Raw genomic sequence first — 15,238 nt, 5'->3', positions numbered from 1 at the left:
GAGCTTTGCAATTTTACTTTATTTATAATGTAGTTACAAATGTCATTATAAGATCGTTAATCATCAATTCATTAGTTGAGAATTTTAAAATTATATAGTAATTATTATTCATTTACTTAATGCTTTTCAAATCAATTATATAGATATTATACAAGTATATGAATAGAACTGTGCAAAACACAATACTTCAACTAGTATGTTTATATTTTTATCAAATTTTAGATAATGTGCAAATCAAATTTCAAGTTTCAAGAAGGAGTTGAGTTAAATGCACACTTATGAGGGCAAAAGAGAAACAACGAAAAAAGAAAATAAGTCATTATTAATTCCTTAATGAGAGATCCTAACTAAATACCAAATTTAAACCACAAAAAGTTTTGTTTTATTTTTCTTTTTTACCATATATAAATAAGAAGTATTTATTTATATTAGAAAAAGTTTGTATCTGTCTTAATTTTCTAAAGATTTATTTTATTTTATTTTTAGATTATAAATATCTCTTATAGGCTTATGGTACTGATTGGGTGGGGATGTGTGATTAGAGTCATAACACGGCACATGGTGATGTCGTTGTCATTTGCTTATAGCTCGCAAACCTTGTGCAGCTAGTCATTGTTGCTTCAGATATTGACCAAACTGTAATTAAGGAAGATTGCAATATTCCATGTCCATTCAAAACGCCTACCTGGAATGAATCACCATCCTTTACCAAATATTCAAAGAACGTAACCTCTAATCCTTTGAAAATGACCGTGGGTTCGAATTTATCATGTTTAAAACCTTAACAATTACGGCCAGTAAACAAGACAAGAAACCAACATGTGAGTTCCTCTTTTTTTCTCCATAAAAACCTTCAGCTTAAGAATTGAAGTAATTAATTACATTTTAAATTTGGACAGTTTTACGAAAATTAACTCTACAATTTTAAACATCAAGCCATACATCTATTTTACATTTGTTTTTTTTTTCGAAAAATGTTTAAACAAATTAAATTCATATTTCCTTATCTACATTGTTTGGCATTTTTTTCATTTACAGAATTACCCGTGAGAAGTTAATGATTTGAATTAAAACATCATTGATATGGTTTAATTTGAATTTACGAAAAATGTGGAATTTAATTAGAAAACTTCTTTAATTTATAGGGTTTAAAGTGTAACTTACCCAAACAAATTATATACCTAACCTCTGACCTTGAGAGTAGGGGTGGCAAAATTTGACACGACCCGCGAACCCGACATGACACGACACGAAATTAGCAGGTTATGGGTTGAGGCTTAACGGGTTCGTGTCATATTCGGGTTGACACGACTAACCCGTTTAATAAATGGGTTGGGTTAGTGTTGAACACATAGAACCTGTTTGACCCGTCTGACCCGTTTAATTAAATGATATTTTACCAATATACCCTTCAAACTCTAGGTATATAAACTTATTAGTTGTTGTGATTTATTTTCTTTGACATATTGTGATTGATTATTTGTGATATTGGGATATGTTTTAATTTTGAATGATTATTTGTGGTGCAGTTACTCGTTAGTTCTGAATTTTATATTAAAAATATTTATTTGTTTGTTTTTTCATTAATTTTTATTTTTCATTTTGATAAAATCTGATAAACAGGTCGACACGACTGACCCGTTTAATAAATGGGTCATGTTAGGGTTGAGAAATCTTGACCCGTTTAATAAACAGGTCGGGTTAGTGTTGACCTATGTAGTCAAATACTCATGACTTGACACGACACGAACCCGACACGCGAACACGAATTGCCACCCCTACTTGAGAGAGCAAAATAATCCTACCACTTTCAGTGGGGCGGCACTATGTACACTTTAGGGCGGTGCTATGTATATTTTAGGGTGGTCACAGCCTCACAGGACCATCTAAACTTGGAAAAAATAATTTTTATACCAAAAAAAAAAAAGGAATTTTCAATTAAAATGTGTTGTAGATCACCCTAGAAAAAAACTTGACCACCCTAAAAATAAACTTGAACATTTTAAATAAAAATTTAAGCCCATTAAAAATAAAATTTGGCCTCTCCAAAATTTTGGTTTGTTGAAGATTGAACCAAAATATTGCGAAAAATGTTATATTCACAACATTTTCACAATATTTTACAACAATTTCTAAGTGGCAGATTGTTATCAGTGGACAAAAAACCAATTCTAGTGATAGGTAAATTAGAACTAGTAACAATTGCCACATTGAATTTGTTGTAAAAATGTTGTAGACGTAGCATTTTTAAAAAATTATCCATACAAACAAATTAGCCTAAAAGCCCAAATTATATGTTTAATTATGATATTTTAAATTGTTTTTTTCAAAAGATATATTTTTAAATCGCTATGTTTTTAAAAAAATTTTAAAGTTGCATATTTTCCAAATAGCTAGTTGGTTAGTGCTTGCTTTTGTCTTTAGCATAATTTATTGGATTTATGTGGTACATCTTATACATACACATATGTACTAAAATAGTGCCTTAATACTTTATTGAACATGAATGTAATGATTTAATGCTTAAAATGAATACATTGAATGAACTTCTAGTTTACTCTTTATTCTTTTGTTAGCACTATGGACAAAATTCTTATAAAGAAATAACTTTTATTGCAAAATTCATCTTTAAAGCAAATTCATATTTATTTGAATAATTTTCTTTTAGATCCTAGGTTATGGCTATTAGAAAATGTCTCATCTTTTTATCCTAATGATCAAGGGAAAATAAAAAAAAGTATATTTACAAAGAGGTTTTAGCCATGATTTTTCTAAAAAAGAAATTAGTGAAGTATTGCATTGATTTAATCCTGATTAGTTTAAAGAATACAAAATATTGGTAGGAATATATCATAAAAAATGATAATGCATTTATTTTTTATATTGTTACTTATTTAGGCAAGATGTTTTTTTTTTTAACAGGAAGATGTTGGTAATTGAATGGGAGATCAGTAGTTTAATGATTACTTGGTTGTGTACATTGAAAAAAATGTAGCTGATAACATTAATAATGAAACTACCATACAACAATTTCAAAATATGAACAACTTATCAAAAGAAATTTTAAAACTTTACATATTTAAGCTTTTTATTTTTTATTTTTTTTTATGTCAATACATTCGAGTTTTTTTATATTAAAGTTTATTTGATTTAAGTTTCTAAATGATCATCTTAAAAAAATTTCTAAAGCCGTCACTAACTTTTAATCCATTATCACACTAAAACCTTTGATAGGGTTCTAAGAATTTTTATTTTTTATTTTTTATTTTTAAGTTATAAAGCAATTGCAGCCAAAAAAAGTTAAATAACTTTTGTTCCAAGCATAACACTTTGATATCAACGCTACTTGTCATGGCGGTCACTATCATCACTTTGTTCAGTTTGTTTGTTGCCATATTCACCACTTCACCCCATCGCTACCAATACGCTTGTGAAAATTAGCATGGTGTTGATTTGCGTGAATTGAATGTATAGATAAGATAGAATTTTAATTTGTACGTTCACTCCATGAATTATGATAATTACTTTATATTATTAGGTTAAGAAATTAATTAATTTATAATATATGTGGAAATTAAATCTTATATATCTTATTATGTATGTATTGAACTTATAAATAAGACTCTTTTTGCATGTAAAAATAAATTTGTGATTGGAATATTAAAATTTTAATTATGAGCTAAGATTTACATTTTAAAACATATTCTTATTAATGATAAGGAATCTTAAATATTTAATTATGTCAAAATTTATGTATTTAATTTTTTTAAACTATTTTTGAATCATTTATTTCCACATGCAAGTTCAAAATAACTATATTAGTTATGCACTCAACCACTCAGGTCAGGAGTTTGGTGACTTCTTCTAAAAAAATTAGTTTGGTAACTTAACAATCAATCTAATTTCCCATAAGTTTTATCATAAAATAACAATCATTGAATAGACAACTTTTATAATAAAATTTCAACTTATAATATTCATTCCATAATAATTATTTTTTATTATTATATTAAAACACTGTTTTTTAGCATAAATAGCTTTTTAACCTAATATCTCTTATTCGAAAATAGTAAACATTACTTAGCTGATCACCATATCTTTAATTTTTTTTTTTTTAATAAAAAGATTTCCAATCTGACGTTTTTTTTTTTTTTTTTTGCGCGCTAAACTTCCAACCCAGACCTATTGTAACATTGTGAAAGAAAAAAAAATCACAGCACATGCCTCACGTCATGTTCTCAAAAGCAGTAGATTAGCACCAAGTGGTTTGGTCAATCCTGGCCGGAACACGTGTATATGATATGGATATATGAGATGCAATTAATAAGTAATCAATTATTAACGTGGCAAAGCAAGAAGCCCCTCAAACACGAAAAATCCCATTCAGTCGTTTATTAATAATTGTTCCATTTGGTATTTTCCAACTTTGCCATATGCTTTGGCTAGAAGAGCCCCGACAAAACAAGAAACAGAATATTATTACAACGCATAGAGAGTAGAGACACAGACAGAGACAACATATAATTATTAAAGAATAAAGATGTGTTCAAGATGGTGGTACAGGTCAGCTTTCCGGTGGCCGGAGTTCAGTTTGCCTATGCCAATATCATCAATCTTCCGGTGGCCGGGAATTAATCTTTCCTACTTTACAACTGGTTGGAGCATAGGGAGCTTCAGCTTCAGGTGGTTGGATTCTACTATTTTTGATGATGTGTTTTGGACCATTGTGATGGTCCTAGAGTCTGTGGCTTTGGTTGCCATGCTTTGTTATTTCTTTGTATTCTGTGGCTGTACCGTTTGATTTTATTAGTATTTTTTTAAATTAATTCCTTGTGAATAATATTCATGCTAGTTTTGTTGGCAGGCAGGAATTTCTGACATCCTATGCAAAATTGGTCGGTACTTTGGGGGGTTTGAACTTTGAAACATGAATGATGGTTAATTAGATGATTATCTTATGGTTTAACTTGTTTGTTATTTATAGGCTGAAATCTTGGATGGTGCTTTTTGTTTGTTTTTTTGGGCTATATAATTAGCTGGTGGCATGAGTTCCCAGATTCTGTCTTCCAAAATCCTTTACTTCTTTTAGTGTTTCGTTATGTTAGATGGTGATTCTGAATGGTCATGAATTTTTCTTTGTAGTTTTTTTTTTTTTTTTTTGGGGGGTAGGGGGGGTGGGCGGCGAGGGAGAGGTTGCATATAAATGTAATTAAGTGTCAATTGTCTTTGTACCAAAGTAATAGAATGAAAACTTGAGGAACTCTCATAACTTGTTGGTTTGGTTTCAAAACTAGTAGAGAGAGGAGTACTATGATGAAAAAGGGAATGCGATTCTCTTCGCTTTGTTTCATTTGAAATTGAGAGAGTATATTTTCAAAACTAGTAAAGAGAGGAGTACTATGATGAAAAATGGGAATGCAATTCTTTGTTTCATTTGAAATTGAGAGAGTATATTTCTAAACTAGCAAGAGAGGAGTACTATGATGAAAAATGGGAGAGGAGTACTATGATGAAAAATGGGAATGTGATTCTCGTTTCATTTGAAATGGAGAGAATATATTTCACGGTGAAGATTTTATTTCATGAATTTATTAGTGTATTGTGGCAATAGATACACCTTTAAATTTATAAAATTTAATATGAATTATGAAATAATTCCTTTTCAAATAGAGAAAGATCATTTCTTTGAAAATGTAATGTCTGTATGCTATATACAAGGGGGAAGAAGCAATGTTGGTTTGTAGATGGGCCATTGATTATTGAGATTTCAAAAACTATTTGAATCTCTGCTTCTTCTGCCTTTATCTGTGCTTTTAAGCACACTAATATTTTAGAATTGAAAAGCTGAGGAAACTTGCTGGGAAGAGGCACAAGCAGCAGCCACTTTCAAGAATTTGCTAGTCATGTGCAGCATGGTGCGATTGGCTGTAAATGTACAGTGCAGTGCATTATTGGTGCCCACAAGTGCTCTTGAGGGGTTGGAAAGATTTAGCTTTATGAGGACAGCAGTGTATGAAACTGTGTTTCTGGGGCTTAGTTACTGTCTTTTTCTTTTTTCCTGTTTTGAGAAGAAAGATAGGCCTTTAGGCTTTAGTTTCTCTCTTGGTGGCCCTTGATTTGTTGGGTTTGAAATTTGAAATTGGGTTTCTGGAAGCTTTACGGGTTGGAGCCAATTTCAAATAATGCATGGGTTCATCCTTGAGTCCTGATCGTTGCAAGGAGGTTGAGTCCTATGGTGGCTGGTTGAGAATTGAGATATAGGCGTCCATTTTGATAAGTTGCCTTAAACAATAAACACTCTGTCCTTGAGAGGGGGCACCTAGTTTGAGTACTTGAATAGTTGAATGTCATGAACATGGTTATTGAACTCAGATCAGATATCAGTCAAGAAACTGCTCATGGATATTTGACTGGTTGCACATCAGTCAAATTGTCAGGTTACAATAAAGATATATGCCAAAAATACATTTGATAGTAAACTTGGTATTTATATTATTGTGAGGGAAGATAGGATGGGTTTAGTGAGTACATAATTATTATGTGGCCAAGACTTCTTTTCCCTTTTCCCTTTTTCTTTCATTTTCCTTTAGACAATTTACGTAACCGATAATTGAATGGGTACAAATACAGCACCAAAAAAATAAAAAGTTCATGTTATATTGCTCGCTTTGACTTTGACATTGACATAGGACATAAGCTTTAACCTTAATTTTAGTAGTTAGACTTTTGTACCGCCGGCTAGTTAGGTGAGTTGGTATTTCCCCAAACACTAAGTGCTTGGGGGACCAAAGGCAGTGGGTTCGAGATGCCAGTATCATAACATATAAATTATGTATGTATTTTTAACCATTTCAAAAAAAAAAAAAGTGAGGCTTTTGCGAAATAGAACTTTAGCTGAAAAGTTATTTTAGCATTTTCAGCTTTAGTATTAACAAATTACAATGAATGGTATTTTTTAAATTCTGGATTTGTAAAGCATGAACAATTTAATTATAGAGTTTTTTTCATAAAGTTCCAAATTCAGCTTTGGCCTAAAGTTGTTTTGCCAAACCTTTGACAATTTCTATTAAAAGAGTTTTAAAGCTCTTAAAACACTTTTAACATCCTTTCAAAAGCCTAATCAGAGAGCCCCTAATCTTACCTCTTTTAACAGGATCTTGTAAGTTGTAACACAACCACCACTATGCATTCATAATGGCATTCTACCAAGTACCAAATATTTGTTTTTTTCAATTTGATGATGATGCAGCCCCTGTCAATCTATATCTCTCCTTTTCTTTTGGGAAATTCTCAGAGAATCACAAATCTTGCTCATAGTTAAAGGATGTAGATCATTGGATGGGTCAAAATGAGAAAATAAAGTCATAAGAAATTTACTTAAAAAATGGAACATTGCAACAAAAGGCCCAACTAGTAAAATGGAACATTTACTTCAAATCATAGTTCAAAATAGTTATGGCATTAGTTAAATTTACCTTGCAACAAAAGGCCCAACTAGTAAAATTATGTTCTCAAGCGTATAACTAAAGGCCCAACGAGTAGCGTACCAAATGCATTATTATTACTAGTCTCATCACACGCGCTTCGCGCGTGCGATGAGACTTTTCTCTTTTAGTGGTCTTATTTTGTAAAAAAAATTGTATTTAATTATTTTATATATATATGATTTTTATTTAAAAATCTAATTTATAAGTGAATAAATCAATTTAAAAATTAATAGGAGAGTGGTTCTATTTTTTAGGCAATATTTTAGTGGGAGTTGGAGTTGTATTTTTACCAGATTGTCCTTGAGTTTTGTCTCTACTTAAACATAAGACTGTAGGGGCATTTTTGAACTAAAAAATGAATTTTTACCGGATTGTCCTTTAGTTTTGTCTCTACTTAAATATAGGACTGTAGGGGTATTTTTGAACTAAAAAAATAAGAATCCAAACAGGAGAAACCCCTTAAATAGTAGTATAGATTATTATTTTTTGGGATAAAAGTAACATACCTAATGATTTTTTTTTTCTTTGAGAAAGTTCACTTTCATTATTTTGGCCTAATTTATTTTCCCCTTCAGCTACGAAAACACCAATTTCACCATCCATTTTCACAATAGGTTTGGAGTCAACTTGTAATTGAATAATTTTAAAGACATAACAAATTACACACTCAATTTCATAACTTGTTAACTTATGCGATTGTGAGTAGTGAGCATTTTCTATCATGTTTGACTCACTACTTTACGTTGTCCACTCACAATCGCACAAGTTAGCAAATTACGAAATTGAGTATAAAAATGGTTGGGTCAGTACGTAGACCACGGGTGATTAGATTACAACACATGTCAACTAACATGAGTACTATTTGAAAAAGTTTATTTGAGTATATCAATCATAATAATCTGATTAATTAAGCATGTGGCAATTTATTTTTTTTGGGTAAACCATGGATTATATCATCAAAATACAAAATAAGTCAGTGAATTTTTTTTCTTTAGGATGTTATGAATTTAGATGTGAAAATCAGTTAATTATGTTTTTGGCCAAAGAATAGCAGAAGTGGTAATGGCAGAAAGACATAATTCAGCCACAAGTACAAGCATTTAATAAAAGTCCATGAAGTCTAGTCCACCACGAAGCCAACTAAAGTAACTAAAACCCTCCAGCAAAAGTACACAGAGAAATCAAAAGTAGAAAGCTCAACCAATAAGAACAACACACTTTGCACCTTTATGATTCTAACACGTGTCTGTCCTACAAAACCCCAGCCACACAAACACCCCCCTCTCTCTCTCGCACAGTCGCACACACCGTTGCAATTTCAAAAAACCCAGAAATCAAAACAGGTTTTTTCCATTTCTTCTTTCATTTCCCTTTAAAGGTTTCTCAAAAACCCTCACATTTTCTTGAAAAACCAAACCAAACCAAAAGGTCCAAAACTACTCGTTTTTTTTTTGGGTGTCCCTAAAACACACATACACACACAAAAAAAAAAAAAAAAAAAAAAGAGAAAGCGATTCATTGTTTGAAATCGCAGAAAAAGATTCTCGGTTTTTTGCATTTGTGGTGTATGGCAGGGAATGCTTTTCACAACCAAAACGGTGTCGTTTTCGTGAACCACGTTCCTCTTCCTCTTCCATTTCCTCAGCCATTTGCTCTGATAAACCATAGAGGTGGTGGTGAGGTACTTGTTCCGTACAACCCACCTTTACTAACTCCTCTTGGATTTTCTGTATTGAAGGCTCAAATGGACGAGCACAGATCAGTCTCTCTGCTTCAGGTAGTTTTTTCTTCTTTCTTTTTATCTGGGTTTGTCTCAAGTTTGTCTCTTTTTTGTTTTTTAGATTCGAATTTTCAATATTTTGTTAAATTTTTTTTTTGATGGGTTATGTTATTTTTGGTTTAATATATATATATTTTTTCATTGGTTTTAGTTCATGGTTAATGAAGGACTCGTGCCGTCTCCGGAAGAAGAAGAGAAGAGGAGGAATGTCATTGTGAAGCTCAAACAGGTTTTCTTGAATTTCAAAATTATGTTCTTTAATCTTTGATGTTTGATTTTGGATTGAATAAAACAGTATAGGAGAATGGCTGCTCCCACATTGGATTGTCCAAATACATAGTGTACCCGAAGCTTTCAGATTAAGGTGTGGCAATAGCCAATAGGCGTCATTTGTGTTAAGGTCATTTACTGTGACTGAAACAACAATGTGAATTGGTTTAATGGTTTGCTTTGTGGGTTTTACATTTAGAATTTCTTTGATGTATATAATACTGGTATGTTTGAATATTGAAAAGAACCTACTTGTATAAGGATTTGAGTTAATGGTAAAAAAAAAACCTAAAAATTGTGTCGGAAGTATTCAGCATTTCTTGAAGTTTTCCCACTCTCACTCTGAGATCTTTCCTAAAGAGAAATATGGCATATTTGCAAATTCTTCTGTGAGGACATTGTCTTGAGATAATGTTTGCAGTGAATCTTGCTAGTTATGTACTTGTTTGATGGAAGTAATCTTGTTCTCTGTTGTGGTGGGCCTGGTGGCTGGTTGAATTGTGGAGGGTTTTTCATGTACTCAACCACAATAAATTAAAATTGAAAATATCTTGTTTAGTGATGATGCACCTTGATAATTTTCTAGTTTAGTTTGTGTTAAATCTTTTGATGTCTCATATAATTATGTAGATAGTGTTGGCATGGATTAAGAAGGTTGCGTCGCAACGTCGACTTCCGAAACAGCAAATTGCTGTCACCACTGGCACAATTTTGACATATGGATCATATGGCCTTGGAGTAAGTCCTTTCTCTTGTCTGTTGGTTTTTACATTTCTACTGAACATGTTATATACTGGTGCTCTGTGGTGCTTATGCTATTAAATTATGTAATATGATAATTATGGAAATCCTATGATCTGAAGCTGTCTAGGTCAGAACTTCAAGAAACTTTTGGCTTTTCTTCTTCAAATATAGTTACGAATAATATAATACTACAAGAAACTTCAAGACACTTTGGTGTTTGGATATAATAAACAGTGCAATGGGAATTATAATTTAATATGGGTAACATTCAAGACACTTCTAGTACCTATCCAAAAAAAAGAGACATTTCTAGGACATGTTCAGAGTGTTGACGGGATGAGCTTGTTTTGTAATCTTTAATTTTCAGAGGCAGAGTATTTAGTAGTACCTTAGGAAGGATGGGTTAAAAATACAGAAAGAGTATAAACCCCAATTCAGTCCATAATTGTAAATGTGGGAACTTTGTAGTAATATTTTGCAAGTTGATAGAGCACCTTTTTATTTATTTATTTAAAGTGTAGCCACCACAGCTGAATTTTTTTTTTTTTTTGTCATTTCTCATTTTCACTTCTTATAAACTGATATAGCTATATATGTCTTTAAATATATTCAGGTTCATGGTTCAGACTCTGATATTGATGCTTTATGCATTGGTCCTTTCTTTGCCACCATGGCAGTAAGTAGCTGTTGCCTGCTCATTATTCCTTGATTTTGAGTGACAGCATTTCCTCAATTTTTAATGAATGTGATTATGCAGGATGATTTTTTTATTGTTCTGTGCAACATGCTTAAAGGCAGACCTGAAGTGTCAGAGATCCACTGTGTAAAGGATGCAAAAGTGCCTCTAATGCGATTTAAATTTGATGGGATCTCAATTGATCTCCCGTTTGCGCAGCTTAAAGTGTTATCTGTCCCTGAAGTAAGCTAACCAAATGTTTCAGAAGACTACATGTTGATTTTATTTTTATTTTTCTGGCATCTTTCTAGTAACTCAGTGTGTGCTTTGCCTTAAGCATTGTTTAGTAGTTGTCATTATCACTGGATCTTTTGTGCTTCCCCATTGATCATGTGGAAATTTTGACCACCTAAGCCTATGAATTGCAGAATGTGGATGTACTGAACCCATTCTTCCTCAGTAATATTGATGAAACTAGTTTGAAAAGCTTGTCTGGTGTACGTGCTAACAAACGCATTCTTCAGCTTGTTCCGAACATAGAGGTACACGTTGATTTTATTTTTATTTATATGTTTCAGAACACTACTTAATTCTCCTATTATCTAGCTAACCAAATGCAAGTCTCGCTTTGACATTTCTATCTCTTGAGGAATTTGTAAACATTCCAAGGAAAATGTTCCTTCAATTGATCATAAGGGGAGAATATGTCATAGAAGAGATGGTATCTGAAGCTTGATTTTGTACCAATGTGTCTTCCTATCAACGTTGCACTCAGATGATCAATGTATAACTATTAACTAAGAAATACCAGGTCTTGAGGTTGAGGTTTTTACAGTGGATTGTTTCTAGGCTTGTGGGAAATGTTTAGCATTGATGTGTTGTCTAATATGGTTGCTATGGGCAAACAAGAATGCATGTGTATGCATGCATGTGGATGGGTCTATTCTTTTGGATTGGATTATGCGGTCTTGGAATGCACTGTGGTGTTGTGGGATTCAGCAAGACTATTTGATATGCTATAAGTATTAGACTATGTGTGAGCCTCCCTTTGTATTGCATGCATGGGTTTCTTGTCTGTGATTGAGGGGGAGTGGGGTTGACAAGTACATGACTATACTGTGGGGGTAATTGTAAATGTGAAAAAAAATCTTTGCAGGAGTTTTTGGGAGTGTAGTTTCTCCTTATGCTGCTTAATTTGTTCTAAATCTCATATATACTGTAACTGATGCGTTTCAGAATTTCCAATCAATGCTGCGATGTGTTAAGTTATGGGCAAAAAGGCGAGGAGTGTACGGTAATGTAAGTATGTTTTGCCTGCTGGTGATGTCATATGCATGCTTTGATTTATTTGTGTGAGACGAGCTTTTTTGGGCGTATTGTTTTTCAAAAAGTGATGAATACAAGTATTTTCCTGCTGATTACAGGTACTTGGCTTTTTGGGAGGAGTTCATCTGGCAATCCTTGTGGCTTTTGTTTGTCAAGGAAATCCAAATGCTAGCTTAAATGCTCTTATTATGAACTTTTTCGAGACATTTGCACATTGGCATTGGCCTACTCCAGTAATCTTGCAAGATGGACTGCCAGCACCCGGAGATGCCATGGAGACAAGGTCCTTAATGCCCATTCGGCTTCCATGTAGTCCATATGAATATTGCCATTCCAATATCACTAGAAGCACATTCTACAAGATCAGGACAGAGTTTCTCCAAGGCTATTCTATGACTAGGGTATGTTTTGTGTTTTAAGTGGGACATAATTGTTGGTATGCCTATTTGATCTCTTGCAAACTACTTATATTGAAGGAATTTCTGAATTTGGGTGGCAATTAATTATGTCATCTCTATAGTTTTGTTTTGGAAAATCTTACTTGATGATGATATTCTGATGACAAGATAATGTGGGACTATTATTTGTTCTCTCCCCTGTTGTTGCAGGATCTTTTGAAGCCAGACTTTGATTGGGGTAGCATATTTGAGCCCTATCCATACTCAAAGAAACATAGCCGATTTCTTAAAATTTACCTCTCGGCTTCTGAGCAGGATGAGCTAGGGGATTGGGTAGGTTGGGTGAAATCACGTTTTCGCTCTCTTATTGTCAAGGTAAGTGGCTCATATAGGAAGTTCATTGTGTACACTATACATATTTATATAGTTGATATGATAACTTTTCTGATTTGCATACATGCATAGGAGTTGGGTGTTGTTATTCAGGGCATGATCAATCTTTGTCCTGGAGAGCATTATTGGTACAGTTGGTCCTAGATTAAAGGGACATGGCCAATTCGAAAAAGATAAAAGGGATATAACCTCAGCGCCAATTTGTATATTTTCTTAAATTTATATGGAGTCCCTGCTCCTCATGGTTAAATGGATTCATAAAAGTACAGAAGTCAGGTTATTGAATTCATTTTTATGTAGTTATGCGATTACTTTGGCAAAAACACCAAGCATACATGCACTTGAGTTGGCTGTCTTGTGATTCAGGTCATGAGTGATCATGTTATGGTATGTTTATAGTACAGGAGCATTATTTGCATAGCTGGCCCTACTCCCCACAATTATATTGATTCCAAGAAGTCAGGCTAGAATTGGACATATAAATGATCTAGCATAAAAAATTATTGGAAGATGGGTGTTAAATGCTGCAGTCACATGGGAAAGCTTTGTTCTTTCATAAATTTCTAAAGCTACTTCATTCTCTACTTTTTTCCTAGCTGAAGTATAACCTTGATAGATATTTCAATAAGTATTTCGCCTATCCTGCTAGTAGATCTAACAAATTAGTAGGACATACATCGATGAATATCATTACTAGGGTATGTTATACATTTGGTAGATAAGTTTGATTTTGGTCTTTCAAATTTAAAACTTCGGATTTAGTCCCTAAAATTTCAAAAAAGAAATAATTTCATCCTTAAAATTTGTGTTAAGTTCAGTTTTGGTCTCTGAAATTTCAAAAACGGAATAATTCTATTTTTGAAATTTGTGGCAAGTTTGGTTTTGGTCCATTTAAGTATTGGGTTAGTTTGATTTTTCACTTCTAAATATGGTGTTGGTTCAATCTTGTTCTCTTAAATATGGATCAGTTTTGTTCTCTTAAATATGGGATAAGATCAATTTTGATCCTAAGATATGTGGTTCGTTTGATTTGGTCCCTCAAAAATGGGGTTCCTCAGCATTTCTTTAGTCATGTAAACAAAAAGAATAGATGGAGGGTCCAAAAGTGTTCCCTTTTTGAAATTTCAGGATAAAATTTTAACTTTTAAAATTTGGTATACCAAAATCATATATACACCAAATTTCAGGGATCAAAAGATAATTACCCATGTCATTGATTAAAAATTTCTTAGTATCTTTTCTTCTTGTTCTGTTTGATGCAGCTGGAGGAGATACAAGGTACTTGTGACCCTAATCCAACCGAGTATGTAGATATGAATGTAACAGAGCCCAATGTTGTGTTCTACTGGGGCTTAAATCCTTGCAAGCGTAATTTCACAGATGCAGTGTCAATCAAGGAGGATTTCATGACGAATATCAATAATGGCTATCAAGGCAGTCCTGGAAGGATGGAATTATCCGTTGTCCTAACTTCTGAGCTGCCGAAGAATGTTCTTGCTGATGGTACTGGAAGTGGGAAGCGTACAAAAGCATGTTGGAAGATTCTTGATTACTACAATCAACATAGGATTCCAATTTACTCACAGCATTTGCCACATTACTTTGTTGGGTATGTCTCAACCAATGGAGAGCCCGTGTACCCAAGTGCTGGCGGTTAGGCTTATCACGAACATTAAAAAAAAAAAATTCTTGTTATCTTGGTCTACTTTTTGGACTTTTGGATTTAGGTTTTCATGTTTGCACAGTTTTTACGAGGATCAGAAGAAACTATATGAAGATGAGGATATATGAAAGTTTTGGACTGTATAGTAAAAACAAGATGTAGAAGCTAAAAGTTGCATTGTACTAGTAAAGTCTGTTGTAAACTCAAATATGCAATCTTTTAGTATCTTGTCCTTCGAAATTGTTGTGAATTTCACAAAAGAAAATTGTTATTAGAATGGTTTTTGGTCGCAATTAGCCAATTACTATTTCAAATGGATCATTGCCTTTGCTCACATCATTTTTTTTGGGCAGTATGAACATTCATACAAATGGCAAAGTGGTGATTTTAAAGATTTTTTAGTACTGACTACTGAGTTCATCAGGAGAATGTATTTTGTGCAAGCGTCAACTCGTCAAGGTCGAAGCAGCATTTAGTATTTTCTTATATATATCAGTATTT

The 15,238-nt window shown here is 32.8% G+C and overlaps 1 protein-coding gene and 1 long non-coding RNA gene across 2 annotated transcripts; both read left to right on the top strand.

Moving 5' to 3' along the window:
• Window positions 1–4,429: 4,429 nt before the first annotated feature.
• LOC142623813 (uncharacterized) lies at window positions 4,430–5,055 on the top strand. Its single transcript, XR_012842236.1, has 2 exons — window positions 4,430–4,683; window positions 4,865–5,055. It is a non-coding gene; the product is annotated as an uncharacterized LOC142623813 (long non-coding RNA).
• Window positions 5,056–8,774: 3,719 nt separating this feature from the next.
• On the top strand, window positions 8,775–15,009 carry LOC142623761 (nuclear poly(A) polymerase 3). Its single transcript, XM_075797213.1, has 10 exons — window positions 8,775–9,264; window positions 9,419–9,496; window positions 10,168–10,275; window positions 10,895–10,957; window positions 11,039–11,200; window positions 11,386–11,499; window positions 12,194–12,256; window positions 12,382–12,684; window positions 12,892–13,056; window positions 14,337–15,009. The coding sequence occupies exons 1-10, from the start codon at window positions 9,055–9,057 to the stop codon at window positions 14,730–14,732; spliced, it is 1,662 nt and encodes a 553-aa protein (XP_075653328.1). The 5' UTR covers window positions 8,775–9,054; the 3' UTR covers window positions 14,733–15,009.
• Window positions 15,010–15,238: the final 229 nt, after the last annotated feature.

The sequence above is a fragment of the Castanea sativa genome, chromosome 2 (genome assembly GCF_040712315.1).
Source record: "Castanea sativa cultivar Marrone di Chiusa Pesio chromosome 2, ASM4071231v1".
Lineage (NCBI taxonomy): Eukaryota > Viridiplantae > Streptophyta > Magnoliopsida > Fagales > Fagaceae > Castanea > Castanea sativa.
Note: the sequence above shows the minus strand (reverse complement) of the source record. Positions and strands in the feature narration are given on the sequence as shown.

What these genes read in the sequence shown, in the direction of transcription:
- LOC142623761 (XM_075797213.1), top strand. Translation starts at nt 9,055, where the DNA reads ATGGCAGGGAATGCTTTTCACAACCAAAACGGTGTCGTTTTCGTGAAC. An exon ending in GGCGAGGAGTGTACGGTAAT is followed by an intron (nt 12,257 to 12,381) that starts GTAAGTATGTTT and finishes TGCTGATTACAG; the next exon opens with GTACTTGGCTTTTTGGGAGG. An exon ending in AAGGCTATTCTATGACTAGG is followed by an intron (nt 12,685 to 12,891) that starts GTATGTTTTGTG and finishes CTGTTGTTGCAG; the next exon opens with GATCTTTTGAAGCCAGACTT.